At 43.9% G+C, this 26,332-nt stretch overlaps 1 protein-coding gene across 1 annotated transcript in view; it reads right to left on the bottom strand.

Moving 5' to 3' along the window:
• Positions 1-26,332, bottom strand: part of EXD1 (exonuclease 3'-5' domain containing 1) — a 47,677-nt gene that overhangs the window by 17,053 nt on the left and 4,292 nt on the right. Inside the window, exons 2-6 of the mRNA XM_015429503.1 lie at positions 25,513-25,581; positions 20,686-20,743; positions 15,465-15,622; positions 11,299-11,366; positions 6,955-7,041 (exon numbers count right to left, since the gene is read on the bottom strand). Coding sequence (XP_015284989.1) covers positions 6,955-7,041; positions 11,299-11,366; positions 15,465-15,622; positions 20,686-20,743; positions 25,513-25,581 — 440 coding nt within the window. The remainder of the gene's footprint in view (positions 1-6,954; positions 7,042-11,298; positions 11,367-15,464; positions 15,623-20,685; positions 20,744-25,512; positions 25,582-26,332) is intronic.

Consider the following 26,332-nt stretch of genomic DNA (forward strand, 5'->3'; position numbering starts at 1 on the left):
CGCCCACTCGCCCATCTTTGACAGATCCCTTTGGAGTGCCTCACAATCCTCACTGGTTTTCACCACCCTGAACAACTTTGTATCATCTGCAAATTTAGCCACTTCACTGCTTACTCCCATCTCCAAATCATTAATGAACAAGTTAAAAAGCAGTGGACCAAGTACTGATCCCTGCGGTACCCCACTGCTTACCACCCTCCACTGAGAAAATTTCCCACCTACACTCACTCTCTGTTTTCTATGAACTAGCCAGTTTTTGATCCATAAAAGGACTTGTCCTTCTATCCCATGATTTTTGAGCTTACTTAGGAGCCTTTGATGAGGAACTTTATCAAAAGCTTTCTGGAAGTCAAGGTAAATAATATCTATTGGATCTTTCATTTACTTAAAATTATTTGGCAGAGAGTTCGACACTTTAATGATGGACTGGGCCTGGTTGGGGCAATGGCACACGTGCCCACAGAGAGGGCTCTGAGTGCCACCTCTGGCACCCGTGCCATAGGTTCGCCACCACTGGCCTAGAGCTTCCCTGACACATGTTTGTCCAGCCACTGCTTAAAGACTGCCAGTGAGGGGGAGCTCACCACCTCCCTAGGCAGCTGATTCCTCTGTTGCACAACTCTTACTGTAAAAAAGTTTTTCCTAATATCCAGCCTGGACCTTCCTGTCCTTAATTTAAACCCATTATTGTGAGTCCTATCCTCCGCTGCCAACAGGAACAGCTCCCTGCCCTCCTCTAAGTGAAAGCCCTTCAAATACTTAAAGAGAGCAATCATGTCCCCCCTCAACCTCCTCTTCTCCAGACTAAGTGAAAATTATTGAGACTGACGAGTGATTACAGCTCTCATACTTTTATTAGTGAGGAACAAGACAACTTTAGCCGGCTCGCAGACCGGCTTATATTCCCAGTGAAACCACCACCCAAAACACACCCCCACACCGCAATAGGCTATTTACAGTGGCTGAGAGTTCCACAGGCTCTCGTCCGGAAGCCTAGGCCTCTGATTGGTGCGGGCTAGGATCCGCATAGTCCATTGTTATCATGATCGAAGCTCGAAAGTTTCTCCTGATCGCATGGAGCCCTAGTCTGCCATGCGGTCGGGACTGGATATATTACACCCCTCCCCCCTTGGTCCGCAACACACCCACAAATAAAGTCCTTGAGGTGTGCCTGTGCTTTCCTGGTGTGGGTGGAGTGGCGAAGTTCGGGGACCGTGGCTGGAGCTGCCGCCGATGCACTAGGTGGAGTGCCGGCCGGAGGCGGCGTAGCAGGGTCCGATGATGGCACCCCACTCGTAGCGGGGTTGTTGTCCTCGTGGGTGCCAGAGAGAAGGTGAACGGGCGTTGCTGTTCACGTTGCTGGCATGGTTGATGGCTGTGGTGGCACTGAGGATTCCTGGGCGTCCAGGGTCTTATATTCTTCAGGGTCCAAGGGCAGCGTCCACCGGCACAGCTGGTCAATATGGCAGTGTAGGATTTGCCCGTCCTCACTGGAGACCTCATACGATCTGAGCCCCTTGATTCTTACCACTTGAGCCGGAATCTAGGCTGGACCCCATGCATAAGTTCTGGCGTACACGGGATCCTCTGGAAAAAATCCCCTGGCCACTTCATGAGATTTGGTGGCCGGTGCCTCTTCAGAAGCGCAGTCTGGGTGGAGGCGGTCCAGCCGGGTCGTTAGGCGGTGACCTAGGAGGAGTTCTGCCGGGCTGTGCCCCATCATGGTTTGGGGCATAGTTCGCTTGCCAAAAAGAAAGGCAGCCAGTTTATAGTCCCAGTCCTTTGAGTCCAAGGGGCGGAGTGCATCTTTGGTCATCCTGACCATGCGCCCCGCTTGGCCGTTGGTCGCAGGATGGAAGGGGACAGACCTGACATGGCGGATCCCGTAGTAACAGGTGAAATCCTGGAACTCGCTGGACGTGAACGTCGTACCATTGTCCGTGACTAATGTGTCGGGGATGCCCTGCGCACTAAAGAACTGCCACATCGCCCGGATTGCCACTTTGGAGGAGGTGGAGTTCATGGGGACTACCTCCAGCCACTTGCTGTAGGCATCCACCAGGAAGAAGAAGAGTTGCCCCTGGAATGGTCCCACAAAGTCCAAGTGCAACCTTGACCAGGGGCGTTGGGAGAATTCCCAGGCTCATTCCGGGGCCCGGGGTGGCTCCGGTGGGGAAGCTTAGCAAAGCAGGTACCGCTTTACTATGTTTTCTACGTCCCAGTCCAGCCCCGGCCGCCAGACGTAACTTCTGGCCAGGGCTTTAATGCGCACCACCCCGGGATGTGCCGTGTGAAGGGCAGTGAGGACCCGTTCCCATAGTGGCGTAGGGATGACCACCCGGCTTCCCCACATCACGTAGCCTTTGTGAACTGACAGTTCGTCTCTCTGGGATGCGAATGCCATGAATTCTGCCTCCCCTTTGGCCAAGGGCCACCCCCTCACCACCAAGTCCAAAACACGGCAGAGTACCTTGTCCTTGGCCGTGCAGCGAGCCACCTCTTTGACGTGGACCGGCTGGTCCGGAAGGGACTATAGGAGTGCGATCATATGAGCCGGGGCTGGATCCGGGTCACATGCAGGTAGCAGGAGGCGGCTCAGAGCGTCCGCGTGGCCCATCGCTTTCCCCGGGTGGTGTGTGAGGGTGTAGGAGTACCCCACCAAGAAAATCGACCGCTGGAGCACCCGGGGGAGATTATGTGAGGGGTCTGGTGGTCCAGGGGCAGGAGGCTGAGCAGCAGCTTGTGGTACGTAAGAACTGTGAAGGGCCTGCCGTACAAATAATGGTGAAACTTTTTCACCCCTGCCACAATTGTCAGTGCTTCTTTATCAATCTGTGCGTAGTTGCGCTCCACCGCAGACAGTGTCCGAGAATAATATGCAACCGGGACCTCGCGGCCGTCCAGCAGCCAATGGCCCAGGACCACCCTGACCCCATAAGGCGAAGCATCACAAGTGAGGACCACCAGGAGCGCTTCATTAAAGTAAGGACAGAATTAGAAACAAGAAGGTCCTTAACTGCCTGGAACGCAGCAACTTGCGGCGGACCCCAGACCCAGGGCGCGGACTTGTCCAAGAGGCGGTGGAGCGGTTCCGCAACTGCGGCCTTGAGGGGCAGGAAGGAATGGTAAAAGTTCAGGAGTCCCAAGAAGGCCTGCAGTTCTGACTTGGATCTGGGAGGGGGGGGTTGAGTGATGGCCTTCACCTTTTCCTCGGTGGGGTGGATGCCGCTGGTGTCGACCACGAAGCCCAGAAACTCCACGTGAGGGACCCCCAAAAGAGACATTTTTCTTTCTTGACCTTGAGCCCGGACGCATCGAACCTCTGGAGCACCGCCCAGAGCCGGTCTATGAAGGACATCGAGTCTGGAGCCGCTATGAGCACGTCGTCTAAAAACGGCTGTACTCCGGGGATACCTTTGAGAAGGGAATCCATGACAGACTGAAAGATCCCTGGCGTGACCGATACCCCGAACTGAAGTCGGTGTACCTTAAAAGCACCCTTATGAGTGGTAATCGTTTGGGCCTCGGGAGTGGCAGCATCAACCGGTAACTGCTGATACGCCTGAGCTAAGTCCAACTTGCTGAAGACCCAGGTCCCCGCCAGAGCGGCCAACACATGGCTAACCACCGGTACCGGATAAGCATGGGCCTGCAAGACCTTGTTTAATGTGCATTTGTAATCCGCATAAATGCGCACGTCACCGTTCAGCTTTACTGGGGTGACTATAGGGGTCTCCCACCAGGCGGACGCTACTGGTTCCAGCACCCCCTGTTCCACCAGGCGGTCGAGCTCGGCCTCCATCTTACGCTTCATTGCAATCGGAGGTAGCCTGGCCTTAATCCGGATTGGGCGGACCGCGGGGTCTAGGTCTAGCGAGATGGGGGCCCCGGAATACCGCCCTAGTGTGCCATCAAACACTCAGGGAAACTCTGCACACACGGACTCAAACCCTTGTAACTGGACCTGGTTAACCCCTGTGAGCGACAACCCCAGGGGCCCAAACTAAGAGAGTCCCAGAAGGCTTGAGAGCCACCCGTCCACCACCAGCAGGTCCAGTAGGCCGTTAAAGTCTTTTAACTGAAGCCAGAACTTGCCTCAGCCCAGTACCGCCACGGGTTTTTTTATTAAAGTCTCACAAGGTGAAACCCCATAGCTTTTGTAGGGGGGGGTCATCGCAGAGCCGTGAAAAAAATCAGAGGCGGTCTCGTCGGGGCCCTGCAAAAGTCCATCCGCTCCACAAATTTCGTTGGTTTGGGAGCCAGGTGGTCCAAAAATGCCTGGACCAAAGTGGTGTATGACTCATCTTTGGTCAGCCAGGGCACTATCAGGTCCTTCAGTAGACGATGGGGCTCCATATCACAGTGCCGGAGAAGGTACGCCTTCTTCTTACCCGGATCGGTGACACTGTGGATGGTGAAGTGGCTCTCGAGGGTCTCCAGCCAGGTTTCCCATTGCAATAGTTGGGAGATGTCGAAAGCAGGGAGACTCTCGGATGCGGCAGTCATCTTACAATTCCACGTGGAGGAGATGCTTGGGAGCGGTGGCAGCGATCAGTGGTGAGGAGCGGTGTGGTGCTGCTCTCAGGGTCAGTGGTGCGATGCTCGGGGCTGGGAGCGGTGCGATGAGCAGCAACCGGAGATGCAGCATGAGGCGAAGCGGCGTGCAGTGATCTCGGTGCAGAGACTCGATGCGATGCTCGATCCGTGGTCTCTATTCAGGGGAGGATGAATCCCATCCTCATTGCCAGTTAAAAGTATTGAGAATGACGAGTGATTACAGCTCTCATACTTTTATTAGTGAGGAACAAGACAACTTTAGCCGGCTCGCAGACCGGCTTATATTCCCAGTGAAACCACCACCCAAAACACACCCCCACACCGCAATAGGCTATTTACAGTGGCTGAGAGTTCCACAGGCTCTCGTCCGGAAGCCTAGGCCTCTGATTGGTGCGGGCTAGGATCCGCACAGTCCATTGTTCTCATGATCGAAGCTCGAAGGTTTCGCCTGACCGAGTGGAGCCCGTCTGCCACGTGGTCGGGACTGGATACATTACACTAAGCATTCCCAAGTCCCTCAGCATTTCCTCATAGGGCTTGGTCTCCAGGCCCCTGGTCATGTATTGAATGGGAACAAAATTCAGATCTCTTACAAGATGATGATGATGATAATGTAAATCATTTGGTTTTTCCCTTCATTTCTGGATAAAAGTGAAGAAGGCAAAATGATTAATTTGATTTTCGTTTAGCTGTCTGAATATCCCTGTACTATTTGGAATTTTGTTGAGTCTCCTTGACATTTTTTGATTGCCACTGAAATTAACAGTAGGGAAGTGAATGCTCTTGAGGGACCTGCATTTTTCAATCTCTGCACTCAGTACAAAGGGTCTATATAAAGAGATTTAGTGGCAAATTGCTTTCAGGAATATTGATTCATATGTTGTTGACTCAAAGGATTTCTATGAATATCAGTCCATCCAGCTGATATCAAGTCGGTTATTATTATTATCATTGTATGGCAGTGTATGTAGTATAGCCAAGCGATCCTAAGATTTCCTGGCAACCAGAAGTACTTGCTCTTTTAGCATTATTCACCATTAGGTGGTGAGCTAGAGTTGTGTTTAAGGCAAGAGACATTTCAGAGGTGGTTTACCATTGCCTGCCTCTGCATCACACCCCTGGTATTCATTGGAGGTTGCCGTTCCAAATAGTAGCCAGGACCAACACTGCTTAGCTTCTGAGATCTGACAAGATCGGGTTAGCCTGGGCTATCCAGGTCAGGGCATCAAGTCAGTGATTCTGCTTGATCAACCCTTTGAATAATCATTAAGTTCTGTCATACTATAAGAGCGAAATATTACAGGGGAGAGGGATTGTCGACCAGCTAGAGAGCAGAAAGGAAGGAAGGAGGGCACGGTGCTGGGAAGATGCTGGAAGGTGACAGAACCTGCTGGCTTGAAAACAGGAAATGGAGTTCTGGAGTGAGGAAAAACAGGATATGGAGGCAAAGTAGAGGGTGGGAAGCAGAACAAGACCTGAAGTGTAGCTTTATGTTGGGGATGAAGGAGTCATTTTTATACTAAAACCCAGCACCATTTCTGCTAGTGGGAAACAAAGTATGGGACGGGAGTGCTAATAGTGCAGAAGGTGAGGTTATCCTACTGATTAATGGCTTGATTACGTTTCCGGTTGTGATGGATATTCCTGAGTACAATGGAAAATCAAGCTATTGTCCTGCAAACACCAGTCATTCATGTTGGCCTAGGTGTGGGGGGGATCCTATCAAACCACAGAATGAGTCCTCCAGGGGACTGTGTCACATCTTTTCTATGGGAACCTGGTTATCTCATCATGAGATGCATTTGATTCACTGTTCTATTACAAGATGGAGTCTCCCTGTACCTTTGGATGAAGGATACTGCAGGGATTATGGCTTCTGAAAAGGAGCAGATCTCGGAGGCAACAAGAAGAAGATGATGATGAAGAAGAAGAGATTAGATTTATACCCTACCCTTCACTACCCAAAGGTGTCTCAAAGCAGCTTACAAACTCCTTTCCCTTCCCCTCCCCACAATAGACACCCTGTGAGGTAGGTGGGGCTGAGAGAGCTCTGGCAAAAATTGCTCTTTTTCAAGAACAGCTGTGCCAAAACTATGGCTTGCCCAAGGTCATCCAGCAGGTGCAAGTGGAGGAGTGGGGAACCAAACCGGGTTCTCCTAAATTACATACTACTTTTTTTTAATGAACTAACACAACTACCTAAAATCAACATATGTTACAGGACACAGCAATAATGAAGAGAGCAATTGGATGGAGGGGTATTATATCGATAAGCGAAGATATGGCACATCTAAAATATTTATATATACAGGTTATGAGGGAAACCACAGACTGAAACTAATAACCAAATGCTTTGATATGAACTGCAATGTATGTGTTGTTAAACTGTCTTCTTACCTGCAGCCAAGAGAGTTTTCCATGACGACACAGATTGACACCCTCTGCTGCTATAGCACAAACATTTTGCTTTTTGATGTGCATCATCTAGTTAGAACAAGGGAGGGGGGAGGGACTCAAGGCAGATTACACATAGTAGTCAGCACAGTCAACAAAGCAGGACATTCACTAACCAATGCATTAGTATTTTAGAGGTCTGAAATCACCAGAAAGAACCGAAGCATAGCATAAGTATTAACATGACACCTTAAGTGGTACAGAAATTACATAATAGGATCCTACCCACAGTAAACTATACACAGCAGTACAGAACACAGTCTCAACCCAAGTATGTTTGTGAACCTTTTTCTACAGTGCAACCCTATTACTTGCACAGAAAAGCCCTCTTGAATAATTCAGTTTTGCATAGTTTGAAGAAAGCCAGGAGGCTGGGAGATTTCCTGACCTCCTTGGGCTGGCCATTCCACAAACTGGGAGCCAAATGGAGAAAGCACGTGTAGAAGCAGTTGTTGATTTTGCTCATTTGCATGTTGACACTTGCAGTAGTCCCTGCTGACATGAGCAAAGGTATTGTGGAGGAGCATAGGCAGTTCCACAAATAAAAGGGGCCAAGGCCATGAAGGCCTTTGTATGTGACAGCCAATACCTTAAACCGATCCTGGTAACAGATGGGAGCATCTGCAGAACAGGAGTAATATGCACGTTCCATCTAGCTCCCAATCACAGTCAACTCACGGCATTCTGGAGCAGTTGGAGTTTCCAAGTTGATTTGGAGGGGAGACCAATGTACAGTGCATTACAGTAGTCTTGTCTCAATGTTACTGTGGCTCCGATTCAGGTGGCCAGGTCAGCCATATCAAGATAAGGGGCCATCTTACAGGCTGAGTTGAGAGAAAGCCTTTTGTGCAGCTGTGTATTGACGTCAACGAACTCCAAAACTACAAATGATTTGTCCTAAGGGCTTCACACAGAGGCTGAAAAGCATGGGGGATAGAACTGCACCCTGAGGAACCCAGCAAAACAGATCCCACACTAATGAGAACTGGTTTCCAGTAGCAACCCTTTGAGTCCAATCCATGAAGAATGATTTGAACCAGTTCAATGCACATCCTCTGATACCTAGTTCTGCCTCCAGGTGCCTCAACAAGATGGCATGATCTTCTGTATCAAAGGCTACAGATAAATCCAATAAGAACAACGGGAGGCTTGGCCTTTGTCTACCCTCAGATGGAGGTCATCAGCTGTTTTCCCATATTACAGACTAGCCTGATACCCATGCTTCACCATGGTATTTAAGTTCCGTAAATCCAGTTATAATACTGATGATGTAAAATTTGAAATGTGACATTTGTTGTAGGAATTCTAATGGAGAAGATTGTAGTGTAAGAAATGAAGCGAGATATACGTACTTTTTTTTTCTCTACTGAAGGACCTCTCTCTAGACCACATTGGTGGTTCTGCCCTCAGGTGCCAGGATCACCAGGCTGCTTGATGAGCTCACTCTGGAGCAGGCCACATAGAACTGTCCATTTAAGAAGCAGTCGTCTGTTAAGTCAACTCCTGCTACCTTCCACAAAAGTGATGGCCTCTCTACTTGTGTTCCTGGATTGTTTTGCTCATATGGAGACTGTGTTGTTCTGAGCACCTCAAGGTGATCTTGCTGGTACTTGGCCTGCGCAGCTCAGTGCACTGCAGGAGTACTATGTGCAAATGTCTTTCCCGCATTCCTAAGTTGCCTCCTCCTTGTAGCGTTGGTGTATCTGGCGCGATGTTTGCCAGGAGCTTTCTTGGGGGCAGTGAGAGGTGTGAGGGGGAGTCGGTGTGAGGGAGTGGTGATGTGGTGGACATTTCTTCAGGTTCATGAGGGAGGCACGCATCGAAATGCCTCCTAGAAATGTCCTTTACTATCTCCCCATAAATGTTTATACCCTGGCCCTGCTCCTACACCTGACAGACATCGGAGAGGCTGGGCCAGCAGCAGTTCTAAAGCAATCCTGCTGAGCAAACCTCCCTGACTGCTGTAAGCATACCACCTCCTCTCCTACACCTGACAGGCAGCTGCCTGTCCAGTGTAGGAGGGGGAGGGTGGAGGAGTATTAGAAGCCACTGTGGAAGCGGGGCCAGCAGGATCACTAAGGCATTACTGCTGGGGCGGACTCCCTTGTGGCTTTAAGCACCCTGCTGCTGCACCTGACAGACAACCACCTGTTAGGTGTAGGAGGTGGGGGGAGTGTGTTGGAAGCCATCTCACCTCCTCTCCTACACCTGACAGGCAGCTGCCTGTCCAGTGTAGGAGGGGAAGTGGGGAGGAGTATTAGAAGCCACTGTGGAGGCTTATTTTTAAATAATGCAATATACATTATTCTACATAGGATGTCTTTCACAATCTGCAGCCATAAAAGGCTTTTCTGTATAGTGGAATCAAAACAAGAAGGTGCCACTTCTTTCCAGTGTTCATTTCTACTTTGCTCTTCCCTGTTACTATGTGTGGCGATTTCATGTTTATTTGTGTGTGTGTCTTTAAAAGTTTGGTTTGTATGGATGTATGACAGACTAGGGTGCTGGAAGCAGGCAAATGGTATGATTGGTGAGTGACAGAGAGGGGGAGGGGTTTTGGAATGGATGCTGTGTGGATGATTTGAATGTCTATCAGGAGTGACTGTTGGAGAAATGACAGTTAAGGTTTAACAGTTAAACAGTTAGTCAGTCAGCAGAGAGTGCTGTGTAAAAGCAGTTGATATGAGTTGGTCCTGAGATTTCTGTGAGAGAAGCAGAAGTCAGTTAAGTTCTGTCTCTGAGTTGAAGGAGACTCAGCCCTGTGTGTGAAAAGAGTGACATTTAAGTCTGTGTTATAGGAAAAAATTACAAGCTGAGAGTCTAGGAAAAAGTACAGTGAAAAGTGTTACAAAGTTGCCTATGAAATATCCCTGTCAGTGGAGAGAGGCTTGTGAGAGACACCAAGCCATGGTTCAAATCATTCCCACTTTTGTTTACATTGTTTGCCCTCGTGTTGATGCTTTCTTTAAATAAATCCTATTTCCTTCAAGTATACCAGCAGTAAAGAATCCTTCCTCAGACCACATAGTACCACGAACGCCTAAAACCCTCGGTATACCTACCCTGTGAAAAATATTATAGAAAAAGGTTGGGAAAGCCTAAATTTCCCTGGTGGCAGCCAGAATACCCTACAGAGTAAAACTGAAAGAACATTTTAAAGTAAAACTAGACCTCCCCAAATAAGAGGTCGTCACACTATGTAACCACTCTGCCCCACCCAGAAACAGTAAATAATCTCTATCATAAGCAAGAGCTGGTAGCTATTGCCTCGCAGATCAGTGTTCTCCATGGGATGGAAGGTAAATATCTGCGTTCTTTGTTTGATATTTATAGTTAGAACACTGAATCCATTGCAGAGATCAGGTAATAACTAGACAGAAAACAAGAGAAAGAAGTCATCTAGATGGATCACTGAATGACTCCTGTGGTAATGTGCTGTCTTAGCCCCCCCCCCCCCCACATACAAACCAGAATGCCTCCTGGGTAATGTGCCGTTTTGGCCCCCCCCCCCCCAATATCTAACCATAAAGTACATAGATTATTGCGCAATACGGTAACTGATGACTATTTTCCCCATATTCTTTCTTTACAAAGAAAACCACATTGAAGGTATCATGAATTCCTAAGAGAGTAATAAATCCAGTTTTAGGAGGTTAATTGTATTCAGATTTCATTTTAAACCAGATTACTTTAAGAGAAGACCTGTTATAGCTAAAATGTTAAAAAAAATAAAATCCAATTTAATCTTTTAAAAACTTATTTTTATCACCCCTCCTGTTTAACTGTGGCAGCTTTCCCAAAAGGGGGATTGGAGCAAACCTTGGTATTGAAGGAGCTGGAGTGCTGTAATGATTTGAGTGTCAGTGTAGGATCCAGGAGACCCACGTTTAAATCCCCACTTAGCCATGAAAGTTTGCTGGGTGACTTGGGCCAGTCACACACTCTTAGTCTAAGTTACCTCACAGGGCTGTTGCAACGATAAAATAAAGGATAGGAGAATGTAACCTGCTTTGGGGAGAAAGGCAGGTTATAACTGAAGTTAGAGCTTCATGGACTCTCCCCGGAGTGCAATTCAGAGAATTTAGCCAGTGTGAGCTGGAATCAATCATTACACTCTTGCATGTTGTTATCTCAGTTTAAGTCCTACAGATGTTCTTCTGACTAGGACTGCTGGCAATGATTTAGAATGTGTACTATAATATAATTTCTCATAGATCTTGTATCCACTATGGACAATGGCAAAAGACTGAGGGGGAAAACAACCAAATAGAATAAAAGCATACTCACAGCAGAACCAAATTTCCTTTGGAACTGATCAATGACAATGTATTCTATAGCCTCCTCTGTGTCGTCATCTAAAATCAAATTAACACATTGAATACTTTCTTCTTACCTGGAATCACAGCAAAACTTTACTTAGGCATGTTATTAGCAAAGGTTCATTGATCCTTATAAAACAGTTTAAAAGCTGAAGTGAGCCTCTAGTTCAAGGTTGGATGGCTTTTGGTTTTGATGGCTCTATCAGATCATTCAATTGCATCTTTTAACAAGCAGATTGTAGCTTGATCCTGATTGAGTGAGACACGACTATATTTGAAAGGTTTTCTGTCTAGTGGTTGCAGTTACATGCAAACAACAATGTCAAAATTACCCAAATTTATGCACTCTTATAATTTAAAATGGATCCATTTAAAGTCCATCAATTTATTCATCCTATTGGGGGGAAATGGTGAGGTACATTATTCTTTCAATCAAGGCAGATGTCTGACAGCCTGCCTCATCTCCATACTGCTCAGATGCAAAATGGAGTGCTACCTCTCACCCTATTGGCACCACATGTATTCATTTTAATCTGTATTCTTCTTGAAACATCATTTACTTTAAATACCTTTAAAATTCATGGATGAGTACACACAGTAGTGTAGTGGGCACCAGAGCCCCAAATGCTAGCTGCATATCTGCCCAGGTACATCCCACTCCTGCCTCCAATGACACTATTTAAAAGTGTTTAAGGAGGGAAAACTGGAAAGTTGTTAGGCCCTTTAACTATGTTCAAATATCAACTGCTAATAGCAGTACTAGAATCCACTCAACAATCCTATATGTAAATGAAGTGTTCTTTTTTTTTAATTTATAATTTTTATTTTAAGTAACAAAATAGAGAACAAACAAACAAGTAATACAGCATATCGTGAAGCACTTATAACTGTAATAGTAATTGATTTAAACATCGAGAAAAAAGCATCTATCAACTGTGTTCATATAAATTAGTAAACATTAGACTCAGAAATACAATAAGTTTGCATAATGTGGATTTTTAGGTACAATGTCACTATTCGTTAAATATGTTATTATTGGAAACCAGGTTGCTTGAAACATTTTCTGTCTAGTTTCTATATTTTCTCCATGAATATATTTAGAGATACGGCTATGCACAAAACCTTCCCACAATTTGTTCTGCCAACAGTATAATGACGGAGCCTCTTTAGCCTTCCAGAACTGTGCGATTGAGATTCTGGCCATTGCAATCATTATTGATATCTGCATCTGTGTACTTTTAGGTTTAAGATCTATTAATCCTAGTTCTAGTACAACCGATTCTATAGTGGCTGGTAAATGGATTGTGGTAATTTTTTCTATTTGCATTAAAATTTGTTTCCAAAAGTCTTGAATTAATGGACAATGCCACCAACAGTGCGAGAAGTTTCCCGGGTGTCCACATTGTTTCCAACACATCGCGGGAATAACTGGGTTCAACTTATGAAGTCTTGTTGGTGTTAAGTACCATCTGTGTAAGGTTTTAAAGGTATTGAATCTAACACTGAATATTGGAGAAGTATTGTTTGGCAGTGTCCATATTGATTGCCAGGTACCTTCAGATAATATCTGTACGCAGTCTAGCTGCCATTGCTTTTGACTTTTAAACCAGCCTGCTTCCTTGGTTGAACATAACAGTTTATATATTCTAGAAATTAAGCCTTTTGATCCACCATCCTGAGTTTTTAGAACCTTTTCATATTCCATTAAGGGGGATGTGAATACCTGTTTAGTTAAGAAGTTTTGCAGCATATTGTTTAATTGTAAATACCTGAACCATGGGATTTGTTCTCCAAGTTTTGTATCAAGTTCCGCTTTACTGAGTATCTTTCCTTTATGAATAAAATCATTTAGACACCGAACACCCACCATTTTCCATTTGGTGAACAGAGACTGCTCCGTTCCCGGCTGAAACCATTGCTGACCTGTGTATTCAGAAAAGCGCGAGATCTCAGGTAAAATTTTAGGTCTATACATATCCCAAATTAACAGGGATGTTTTTAAAAAATCATTTTGCAATAGCACGTTTTTCCTATATTTAGCATCATTCCAGTATAGTTCAGGTAGTGAGACAGTTTTACTATCCACTTCTTGAATTTGTTGCCAGTGGAGTGTGGCTGGAGATCGTAATATTCTGGTAACATTTGAGAGAATTGCAGCATGATAGTATAAGGATAGATCTGGGAAGTCTAAACCTCCCTTTTTAGCAGTTTTCCTCAGTGTGCTAAATTTTATCCTGGGTTTTTTGTAATCCCAGAAAAAATCAGTTAAATTCTTTTGCCATTTATTTAGCATTTTGGTGTCTATTAGGATAGGTAATGCCCTAAACAAGAATAAAAATTTTGGTAGGACAAAGCTTTTAATTATGCTGAGTTTGTCAGCCCAGGTAAAATTTTGTGTTTTCCAGTGTTCAAAGTTTTTATGTGTGTTTTTAACCACTTCTAAAAAATTATACTTTAATAAATCTTTTAAATCGTTCGGGATAATAACTCCTAGGCATCTCCAGCATTTCTTTGTCCATTTAAATGGAAAAATAGATTGTAATTGGGATTGTAGGTTATCAGCAATGTATAAGGGGATTAATTTTGATTTATTAATGTTTATTTTCAGGCCTGTTATTATTTGCATATCAAGAAATATTTTTTGTAGTGCCTTCAGAGATGAAGTTGGATTAGATAAAAAAATTAAAAGATCATCAGCATATAGACTAATGAGGTGTTCTTGGCTTCCAATATTTATTCCAGTAACCTCAGGGCATCGACTTATTGTTTCTGCCAAGGGTTCAATAGCTATGGCGAACAGTAGAGGCGACAAGGGGCAACCCTGTCTTGTGCCTCTACTCATTTTAAAAGTTCTGCTTAGGTTACTATCTACACGGATTTTAGCTGTAGGATTGTTGTAAATAGAGCTAATTGCATTCAAAAAGTGAGTTCCAAAACCCATGTGCATTAGTAGGTGTTTCAAGTAGTCTATACTGACGCTATCAAAAGCTTTTTCTAGGTCTACTGTGAATAAGATAGCTTCTTTTTTATGAGTTGTGCAATGAGAAATGATATTTAATGTTCTATGTATATTGTCCATCATAGATCTGTTAGGAATAAACCCCGTTTGATCGGGGTTTATATAGTCTGAAATGACTTTTTGTAGCCGGTTTGCTAAAATCGTGGATAAGATTTTAGAATCACAGTTTAAGAGTGCTATTGGTCTATAAGACTCAGGTCTAGTCAAATCTTTATCCTCTTTAGGAATATTAGTTATTATAGCTTCTCCCCAAGAGGGAGGCTTTTCTCCCGTGCTTAAAACCATATTACAAATTTTGTGTAAAGGGCCTGTTAGATTTTTAACAAAAGTTTTAAAAAATTCTGGGGTAAAACCATCCCTTCCTGGGGCAGTATTTGGTTTTAGGTGCTTAATTGCCTCTTGAATCTCTTTTACTGTAATTTCTTGATCTAAAAAAGATTTATGTACACTAGATAAGGTTTTGTCAAAACCATTCTAAATGAAGTGTTCTTCATGGCAATGTTTAGGTGCATGTTATGGCACTGTGACATTCTAGAATAGAGGTGTTGAGCTCATTTGTTATGACGGCCGGATCTGACTTAGATGTCACTTTGTTGGGCCAGGCCATGTGTGCCACAAAATGTAATGCCAGTTATGGGAGATAAACTTTATAAAAGACACAGGCAAACCTAATTGACAATATTATTTTTTACTCAAAATACAAACATGCTTAAAACATTAACACTCTTACAGTATTTCCTTAAAGTATCTCCCTGATTCCTACCCTCCTACTTCTACCACCCATTACTCATTAGAACTGGGACAATCTACAAGGTCATAATGCATAGCCTCTGTCATATGGCAATAAAGGTAATGACCAGTTGCTTGCGGCTAGATAAGAGGTCTGGATGGGCTGCTTCCAGCCTGAGGGCTGTATGTTTGATACTCCTGTTCTAGAAAATACAATATGTCCTTTTGTAGGCACATAAAGGAAGCATTAATGGACTATCTGCTAGATGTAAAAAAGATGTTTTAAGAATCAAAAAATCAAAACCAAGGAAAATTTCATTCCTATATTATGAGCCTTAAGATGACAGTATAGAAATGGATTTCTATACTAAATTTCTGATGGTTACCTGAACAGGTAGATTTGAAGTGACACAGGTTGAGATGCTTTGTCTTTTGGGAAGCGGCATTAGAAACCTGATTGTTCTGCTTCAGTGATTCTTCTCTGTTCTTGGCAGCCATTCTAGTCACTGGATTTTCCCTGCTGTACAAGACATAATTATTGGCACTGTGAATCAATAACTATAAAGTAACAGACAGAAAACTGGTTACATTTTAGCTAATGCTAGCACAATACTATGTGGTATTCTGTTCTCCATTCAGTAATGAATTTTTAGTCAAACATTGACATCTCTCCTGGCAGCAGACCCTGGAAGTTCTTGAAAGCTTTATTTACTCAATAATTATTCAGAAGTCGAAAAAGTAAAAATGAAAGAGACCTTAGGTGAAAAGAAAACCAATGGCCAAGTCAGCTCAGCAGTACAGATTATGACACAGGAAGAATTCAAAGAGGAAGGCAATCAAATCAAAGAAGAAAGAAGCACCTAAGACACAGTGGCAGGGCAACTGATCTGAAAGCCTAGATTTAAGGAATCTTGCTTGATATAGGGAGTTGCCATGTTCGTCCTATGTGGGGAAAACACACAAAATAAGTAAAGTGTCCTCTTACTGACTTGCGTGGTGTCACGCAATTCATCTGGCAAAAAGGGAAAACTATATTATTCAACAGAGAAAAACTGTTTATAAACAGCAATCTTGTTAACCACAGTATATTGACTAGCATGGAGTTACAGACATCTGAGATCAGAGCCAGCTGATTCACTAGACAAATAGGGCCCTTCCTTATCCCTGCTCCTTTATGGCAGCAACTATAATGAAATTCATTTCCCCCCCTGCATCTAGTTAAAGTCTAGTTGGGAAATGGAGGTGGAGAAATCTATACCTTCCAATTTATACTTCCCCGAACAAATTTAGAGCAAAGGTTTATTCAAGGTATACAAGCTTTAGTGTGCATGCACACTTTGTCAAATACATTGGAAAGGAAGCCAGATTTCAAACTTATAGATACAGGCTGAATATAAGTTTGATATAAGTTTGAAATCTAGCTTCCTTACCAATGTATTTGACAAAGTGTGCATGCACACTAAAGCTTGTATACCTTGAATAAACCTTTGTTGGTCTTAAAGGTGCCACTGGACTCTAAATTTGTTATACTGCTTCAGACCAACACAGCTGACCACCTGGAACTTTCCCCAAACAGTTAGGGATGCCAGTCTCCAGGTGGGACCTGGGGATCCCCTGGAATTATGGTTCATCTCCAGACTGCAGAGATCAGTTTCCCTGGATAAAATGGCTGCTTTGGAGGGTGGACTCTATGGCATTGTACCCCAATGAAGTCCCTGTCCTCCCCAGGCTCCATCCCCAGATCCTCTGCTGGCTGCCAGGGGGTACCTGGCAACCCTATGCTTTGGGTACAATCTTTCAGGAGAAAGTGCATTAAAGCATCTTTTGGGGAAACCCAAAAGGGGGCACAGCATGATAATGTGTGGACAGCCCCCAAACCCACCAATGCAGTATGTGTTTGTGGGGGAAACAGTGGAAAACCTCCATGTGGCAGCAGCCTCACTCAGAGGTTGGGGTCATGGAAGAAATCAAGGAGTACAAGGCTGGAGAAGGAGAAGGAAGGCAGTGAAGGAAATCTAGCAGCAATCTAAGGGAAGAAGCAGTATAGTTACAAGTACATGAGTAGTAGCCAGGGTTATGTGAAATTCAGGGAATGGGTTTGATGGTATGAGGGAAGGTAAAATGGGCTGTATGAAAGTAAAGTACTAGAGTACAAAGATTACAGGAGTTCTTTGGGTTAGGAGGAGTTATTCTGGCTTGTGAAGAAACTGGGGTGAAATGAGTAAGTGTTCAGTAGAGAAATAGCATAAAGCTGGTAAACTGCTTTAGGGGTAGGATTTCAAACTAATTATAAATAGCTTGTACCAGCTGCCATAAACAACATTTGCTTACATCTGAATGGGAACTTGAGCCTGCATTCAGTTGAATTTCGGGCAAAGTTACATAACAAAAGATTATTCTTAGTTTTTGACAACACAGTTCTAATCATCCATTGTGAAAGGGATTAGCTGTGGCGGCACCCAGAAATAAAGGTATTTTAAATTGTGAGTGCAAAAACAACATGCAGTGGTTTCTCGCTATACTGCACGAGGTAGAAGTTTAGCTGAAAAACTATAAATTGCTAAACTCTGGAAAAGCAAACCTGTACCTGCCATAAATACTTGGTATGATATGGAGACTAATTGTCATCAATATGGGTCTTATTCTGTGGGATTTCCCCAAGGCTCAGTCTTATTCCCTAATCCCATGCTGTTTAATCTTTATGTAAATTCCATTTGTAGTTTTGGAGTAGGTTGTCATCAATATTCTGACAACACCCAGCCCGTATCTTTATCCAAACTGCCTACTGTTGCTATAGAGGTGCTGAGCCACTTAGATATCAAGAAGGCCCCCAAATGTCTTTCAATTTAAAGAATGTGCAAAACAGAAATATGGAGAAGGGAGTCTCTTAATAAAGGGATTACAACTGTAGCATAATGAAACAGCTCAGGAGGATGCTTCTATAAGGTAACTGAATTGCTGTGTACTGAATGTATCATCCTACTTCTACCTTTGTAATCCACTTTCTGAATTATGGTATGTCATGCCTTAGACAGTTTTTGTTTGCATGGTTTTCTAATTCTGTAAGTGAATTAAATAAATAAATATGATATAGGAAATTTTATAACCTAACAAAATAACTTCAGAAGGTTCCTCTTACATAAATAATTATACCCAAAAAAGTGATTGCTATTTATCATTTGATGATTTAAATAAAAAATCAGAGACCGAGATCCATACTTTTATTAATAGTGGGGAATATTAAGTGGTCTTCATTAAAGACCACTTAATTAGAAAGTTGTATAAAACACTGCAAATTGATTAAATAATACGTTCACATGGAGCATTTGCCACGCTAAAGAGACAGATGAGAGGCGGATTTTCCGGGCGAGATCACACCACAACGTCTGGGAAGTGTAGTGCACCCGTGGCTAACCCGTGGCTTCGTGCCGAAGATACGGAGTAAAAAACTAGTACTTACGATGTACTAGTTTCCGGAAAACGCGGGGCAAGGGCAAGTGTCTGATCGCGTCCCGTCCTAGTCCCGTTGCAAACCGGTTAGGTTTTTTTAAAGTCTGCACAGGATGTGCACAAACGATCATGCGCACGCTCACCTTTTGGTGAGAAAAAAAATATTCCCGTTTACCACGGAAACGGCGCCTAGCAATTGCTGGTGTGATTGCGCTGCGCCGCTTCTTTGCCACACTGCAGGATAGCCGTGTGATCGGCACCTCACGCCCTAACCATGGGACCTCGGCGGGACGTGTGATCGGGCAGCCGCGCGTTATTTTGCTCCAGGGCAAACAGCCACGCTTCCCCCCCCCCGCATTTTCCGGCCCGTGTGACCGGGGGCCTTAGTATGTCAGTGAGTTCTTTGCTACAGTTGTTTCAGCTGTTGAAATGCTTCATCTCATGCTATATTATAACATCCTGTAAGGGATATAATTATCTTTTGTTAACCTGCACTGAAGGAGGTAATGAAAAAAGTAAACAAAAGAACATATCATATAGACCATCTTGTAAGTAGTGGGCATACCAACTCTTTTACACTCCACTGGGCTGTACATAATACATAATACTGAATGCAGGCTCCCAGCCTTCGATGGGGCTCCATTGGTGCCAGCATCAAAGGTGAAGAGCCTGAGGGTGCTTCTGAATGCCTTTCCATGGGGGCCCAGGTCACCACCACTGCCAGGTCTGCCTTTTTCCATCTGAGGCAGATCCGGCAGTTGGCCCCATATCTCCCCCCTCCCCCCCGAGACCTGGCTACACTAACCCATGCAATGGTCATTTCCAGACTGATTACTGTAACTCTCTCAATGTGGGGCTGCCCTTGACTCTGCTCCAGAAGTTGCAGCTAGTGCAGAACATGGCAGCATGGGTGTTGACGGTGACGCCTGTGCAGGCTCACATCCACTCAGTGCTGTATGAACTGCACTGGCTGCCTATTGAATTCCGAATCCATTTCAAGGTGCTGGTACTCACCTTTAAAGCCCTACAAATCCACAAATCAACATCTTTTGGTAGTCCCCAGGTCCAGGGACATCCGACTTGCCTCAACTAAGGCCAGGGCTCCCATATAAGATCAGGGCCCTGTAGGGTTTATTACAATTCCACAGGGCCTGTAAGATGGAGCTCTTCTGCTGGGCTTTTTGTTGAGGCAGCAGGTGTCCCCTCCTTTAATTGGCCTGTCATCAGTGTCTTGGATTTTGAACAGCCACATAGGATTCACTATATAGTTTCCATCTTGCTACTGTGTTATTGATTAGATCTGCATGGTATCTTATGATTATTGTATTGTATTAATTTTATTGTTTTAAAATGGTTTAAATTGTTATTGTTATATTGTATGAACATTGAGGAGCTGCGGTGGCTCAAGTGGTTAAGACGCTGAACTGCAGGCTGTGGATGGTCAGTAGTTCAGCAGTTCAAGACCCGGGTGCCGCATGACGGAGTGAGCTCCCGTCTCTAGTTCCAGTTCCTACCAACCTAGCAGTTCGAAAGCAAGAAATTGCAAGTGGATAAATAGGTACCACTTCGGTGGGAAGGTAACAGCGTTCCGTGCGCCTTGGTGTTTAGTCTTCGGACAGCGCTGCGGTGGCTCAAGTGGTTAAGACGCTGAACTGCAGGCTGTGGATGGTCAGTAGTTCAGCAGTTCAAGACCCGGGTGCCGCAAGACGGGGTGAGCTCCTGTCTCTAGTTCCAGCTCCTGCCAACCTAGCAGTTCGAAAGCAAGAAATTGCAAGTAGATAAATAGGGACCACTTCGGTGGGAAGGTAACAGCGTTCCGTGCACCTTGGTGTTTAGTCATGCCGGCCACATGACCACGGAAACGTCTTCGGACAGCGCTGGCTCTTCGGCTTTGAAACAGAGATGAGCACCGCAACCCTAGAGTCGGATTCGACTGGCTTTCGAGCAAGGGAACCTTTACCTTTACCTTTTTATGAACATTGATGGAACCCTCCCGGAGCCTGCTTGCGGGGAGGCTGGGATACAAGCCCAATAAAATAAAATAAATAAAAATTTTGTTTAGATTGGCTGCAACAATACAAAGAGAATGGTTCCTATGAACAATTAAGTTCTTTTGTCACTCCTGGAAATGGACAACTTAAAAGTCTTAATGTATACCTGGTAGGAGTTTCCATTCCTTCTGCACCACATTTATTTGATTCATCAAGCAACTGCACTGAAATATAAATCACCAGATTCTATTACAGATTTAGCCTTTAACCACAAACTACATTTATGTCCAGATACTTAAAAGCTGAACTAAAATCCCAGGTGGCAAATGACAAATATAGTCACTACAGCAGTAAGCAAGCAAACAAACAAACCCAAACAGGACTACCCAGAGTCAGATGAAAATGCACTGAGAACATTTTGTGTGGAGACCCAATGAATTAATGTCCTTCAAAATATCCTATCGTTAACAGCCTTACTCATGTCTTGCAAACTGAGAGAGCTGTGGCTTCCTTGACTGAGTCAATCCATCTCAAGTTGGATCTTCTTCTTTTCCTGCTGCCTTCCACTTTTCCAGGGAGAGGGACAGAAAGATGTAGTTTAGTTGGTGGGTGGATAGAAGGGAAAAGAGGAAGCAGGAACAGTGAAAAGGCTACAGCACTGTTCGGGGACAAAAAGAACTAGCATGGAGGAGAGGATATAAGGGGGGAATGGGATGACCCTTGAAAGTCCTCACAAGTCCCATTTTTAAGAATCCTAAATTTCAGTTTCCCTACCCCAAACCTGCCCTGACCTGGATAGCAGCTCAATCTTGTCAGATCTCGGAAGCTAAGCAGGGTCAACCCTGGCTAGTATTTGGATGGGAGACCTCCAAGGAATACCAGAGTTGTAACACAGAGGGAGGGAATGGCAAACCACCTCTCCATGTCTCTTGTCTTGAAAACTCTACAGCATCGCCATAAGTCAAGCTGTGACTTGATGGCACTTTCCACCACCACCAAACCTGTTCCACCCTTATTGGAGTAGTGATAAATCTGCAAATGTGGAAACAAAAGAATTCCAATTATGAAAACAAAATAATTATGAAGACAGTTATGAAGACAAAATAATTCTAATTATGTCCATCAGTAATACTTGGGTTGCAGTCATATGCGAGTACCATTTAATTTAATGGGACTTCCAAGTTAACGTGGATAGGAGTATGATGCAAATTGCTTTCCCTAGGATAAACAGAAAATGGCATACTGGTGTTCAAATTTTTAATCATCTGGGGTTGACTTCTGGTTTATGGCGACACGCTGGCGGACGCATCTCCCGGACCTCCCGGGGATGTGATCTGTGCACCAGTGGAAAGGAGGGGGGGGATGGGTCGCTACCCCCCCGGAGCCTTGGTAAAAGGCTCCTAGCCATGGGGCTTTTGAGAGGTGGCCTCTTCGCCAGCGCGATGCTGGGGAATTGAGGCGCTCCTCCGCCCCGACAGGCCTGCCGCTGAGTGTCCGTATGGATCTAGAGCCGCTGACCGGGACAAGCGTTGGAGATTGAGCGTTTTGAACGTATGCCGAGCGAGGTCGTATGACCAACAATGAACTGTGAATCGGCTTAAAGTGAAACGAGAATTTAAAAAGAAAACTACCCCCTGGGAACAGCGAAAAAAGCGAGCGGGGGAGGGGCTCCTCCTATACGCATGAACTAAACAACGAAATACTAATGCGGGAGCGGAAGAAAAAGCGGTGAAATCTGTTTTGAGAGACTTACCAGAGCGTGGATAAGCATATGGGCATATTTCAGAGACTTTAGCAAGTTTTTATAAAAATAAACAATCCATAAAGATGACGGGAAAGAGGGCAGAGAAAGACAAACCAGTAAAAGTGTAACCAGCCGAGATTTTGAGCCCTCGACGGAAGAGACCACTGAGCTTTCCAAAATGTTGGCAGAGTCCTTGCGCCCTCTGCTGGACCAGATGACTAACATTGAACAAAAGTTGATGACTCTAAACCAGAATCTGGCAACTCAGCAGCTCCAATTGACTGAGACTTTAAAAATAACGGAGCAAACGGCGGAGAAGGTGAAGAAAATGGACGCCAACGCCAAAAAAGTCAAGAAAAAGGTGCAAAAGCTGGAAAAGAAACAAGCCTCAGAAGAATCACAACTTTTACAGCTGCAAACGGAGAAAGCAAATTTGGTCCTACAGTTTCAAGGGGTCCCAGAATTGAAAGGTGAGAATCTAAAGCAACTCCTGAGTGAAGCATTAGCCCCAGTTACAGATTTGAAAGCGGAGTATCTTGCAAGCGAAATGGATGTGGTCTATAGGTCCTATTCCATGTACATCAAAAAGAATAATCTGCCTGGGGAAATAGTGGCTAGATTTTCAAAGCGACATGTGAAGGATTCTATCCTGACAGCAACAACAGGAACACCCTTGAAAATCGGAGACAACACCATCAGGATTCTAAAAGATATTCCATTTGAAATAAGGCAAAAGAGAAAGAAATATAAAGATTTAATCCTTTTTCTTCAAACAAACAGCATTGTTTACAGATGGTTAATGCCAGAGGGCGTCATTTTTAAACTACAAGATAAAAAAGAAAAGATTGACTCTGTTTCCAAAGCACGTGAGTTCCTGAAAGTGCAGCTGGGAGAGCCAGCTGAGGGCGGGAAGGAAGAAGATGACAGCAAATCTAGTGGCGAATTGGACTCTGTGTCTTCCGACGAGGACTCTCTTTCTGATAAGGGGGCGGTTGCCCCCAAGCGTACATATAATATGAGGATTAGAAAAGATAAGACAAAATGAAGGCTGAAGGACTCTGAATTGTGCCTTTAAACTTTAGTTCTATTGTGGGATGCTCTGGGGGCTCTTATAAATGGTTAAAACATTGGATAAAACAATAAAAAACTTAGCATAGCTATGTTCAAAGTAATGCTAGCAATTTAAGACTAACATTTAAATAAGCTGTTGTTATGATCTCCTGTACTTGGGGTTTTAGTTAGTTTTGGTTTTCTTTCCTTTCTCCCTAGATGTAGTTACCCCTTCCCAATTTTTCGTTGTAGTTTGTAGTCTATTAAAAATGCAATTAAAAAAACCCCTTCGGGGGGCCAAAAAAAAAATCTTTATTCATCTGGGAACCCAATGGGGAGATTTGAGTACCTGTTTTCATTGCGTTCAGCTGCCTGCTTATAAGAATAAGAATGATTATGGCCTGTATCACAGGAACGATGTTCAAATGCACCAAGTATTGTAAAGCCCATACTGCTGTTAAAGATTGAATGTGGGTATAGTGAAAATTTCAAGGTGGAAGTGGAGAAAGAAAATGGGAACTTGTGATATATAGGTTCAATTTCCCCCCCAAATACCTATTCTCCACTCCAATGACAAATCTTTTTTTTATGTACATAGCACTTTTTATAGAGCATTTAGAGTGCTTTGCATTCATTGTTTTAACAGGCCCTCCTGTGCTCGACCCATCCCCTTCCTGGTTGGTGAAAGCCTGCGGGGAGAGCATTCGGGTCCCTCTGGGAGAAATTATCAACTTGTCCCTTTCTATTGGATATAAATGCGAATAATAAATAAATAAATAAAATAATCCTAAAAACACCCTGTAAACTGTCACCACTATTATACCTGTTTGAGAGAACAGATAATGCTAGAGAGTGGCTTACCTAAGGCTCCTTATGAAAATCTATGGTAGAAGGAAGATCTGAGCCAGAAATTTTCTAGTTCACACCTCAGTCTCTCAGCCACCATGTCACACTAGCTCATTATAATTATGCTTACTTGAAAAACAATGAGGTTTGCACATGTAACACCTGAATTCTCAAGTAACCACTTCCACTGATACTTTTAAAGATCATGGGTTGGCATAGCTATGCTTTATAGTTGCACAAAAACTCAGATGAATTCCAAAGGGATGCTGTGTCTCATGACACCTCAAAGACATTCATTGTGGCACACGCTTTTGAAAGCCACAATAAATTAGTTGGTCTCTAAGGTGCCACAACACACGCTTTTTATATTAACAACAAAAACCAGGAGTCATTTTGTAGAAAAAGAGGTGCAGGAGCTCATTAGCATAATCATTAGCATAACTTATTTACATATGTCACACCCCTCACACCGGAAGTGTGTCAGAAGGCAGCACCCACCGCTCAGGCTCCACTGGACTGTTTTGGGTTGCTAGCTATTTGAGGGAGGGGACCTGCAGATCTGTCCTCACAGAGGAGGGAGAGCTTGTACCTGAATAAAACCTGGTCTTAAAGGTGCCACTGGACTGTTTTGGACCAGGGGGGCGGGGGGAGCTCTGCAACTTACCTGGCTGCTTCTTGCTCTGACTGAGGGCTGCTGGGAGCAGGGGGTGGGGCTTGTTGCATGTGCCCGCCCCCTGGGCTCTTTACTGCTGGAGCTCTGTAAATGACCCCTGAAAATAACTATATTCCCTCCCTTTTGGAGTATTACTGAACAGGAGTCTTTGTAAAATGCTGTACTTTTATAGACCAACAGATATTTATCACTGCCTTGCATAATGTTTTTATGAATAAAATAGGTCATTTGTGGAGTTGAGATTTCCATGACTGTATATTCTAAATGAGTCAATAGCCTAAGTGTGTATAGTCTTATTGTGTACTGTAGTCAAATCAATGGTATTACACATATTATTAAAATTGCACAGATTGTTCTAATACAGGATAATTACTTATTTTGCAATTAGTTTTGATTTCTAGCCTTCATTAACTTTTAGCTGAAGAGGCTAATGCTCTTATAACTTTGTCAGAATTGGTCCTATTGTTTTTATTTAATGCATTTCAAAAAATAAACTGGGAACCTATAAATCTTGGTATTCTGTACCTGATGTCAAGCGAATAATGTGTAACTTTCTAGTAGACACAATGAAAACAGAGCATTGTGAGCAGGAAATTAGAAATGGGCTAGGAAATCCCAAATTATGTTAAATATACAAAAGAAACAAATAATTTCTATGTATTATCAAAATATAGTCTCACCATTCACAATTTCATGACCAAAAAACATCTTCACTCCTGGAATACATCTGCCATTTTCCAAGTTCTTAACTGGAAATAAGAGCATTATCAATCACAGACTAAACCAAATACAAATAAAAAGATTTGATTCAAACAAAAGGAACTATAAAATGCACATGGAAGTTATTTCCAAACTTTTGACCATTTTCTTCATTTGTACAGTATGCTCATTCACACAACTTATTCATACTGATATACAGATATATTTTCATATAGTGAATATGTAAGGTACAGCAATCCAGTTTATTCACACGCACACCCTTAAGTTCCTTAACATTTTGCTTTGCTCCTCCCAGTAGGATCTGTTGTCTCTGCCTCGTTTGGCAACTATCCAGGGCCTTCTCAGTGGCTACCTTGTACTTATGGAAAAGCCTCCTGGAAAAGGATTTTCAGCTAATCTGTAAAACAGAATCATTGGGGAAAGGGCAGAAAAGGGCAACTAGAATGATAAAAGGGTTGGAACACTTTCCCTATGAAGAAAGGTTAAAATGCTTGGGGCTCTTTAGCTTGGAGAAACTACGACTGAGGGGTGACATGATCGAGGTTTATAAGATTATTCATGGGATAGAGCAGGTAGAGAAAGAAGTACTTTTCTCCCTTTTTCACAATACAAGAACTTGTGGGCACCCAATGAAATTGCTGAGCAGTCGGGTTAAAACAGATAAAAGGAAGTACTTCTTCACCAAAAGAGTGATTAACACATGGAATTCAGTGCCACAGGAGGTGGTGGCAGCTACAAGTATGGACGGCTTCAAGAGGGAATTAGATAAGCATATGGAGC

This window comes from Gekko japonicus, unplaced genomic scaffold, assembly GCF_001447785.1.
Source record: "Gekko japonicus isolate JY-2015 unplaced genomic scaffold, Gekko_japonicus_V1.1 scaffold251, whole genome shotgun sequence".
Classification (NCBI taxonomy): Eukaryota; Metazoa; Chordata; class Lepidosauria; order Squamata; family Gekkonidae; genus Gekko; species Gekko japonicus.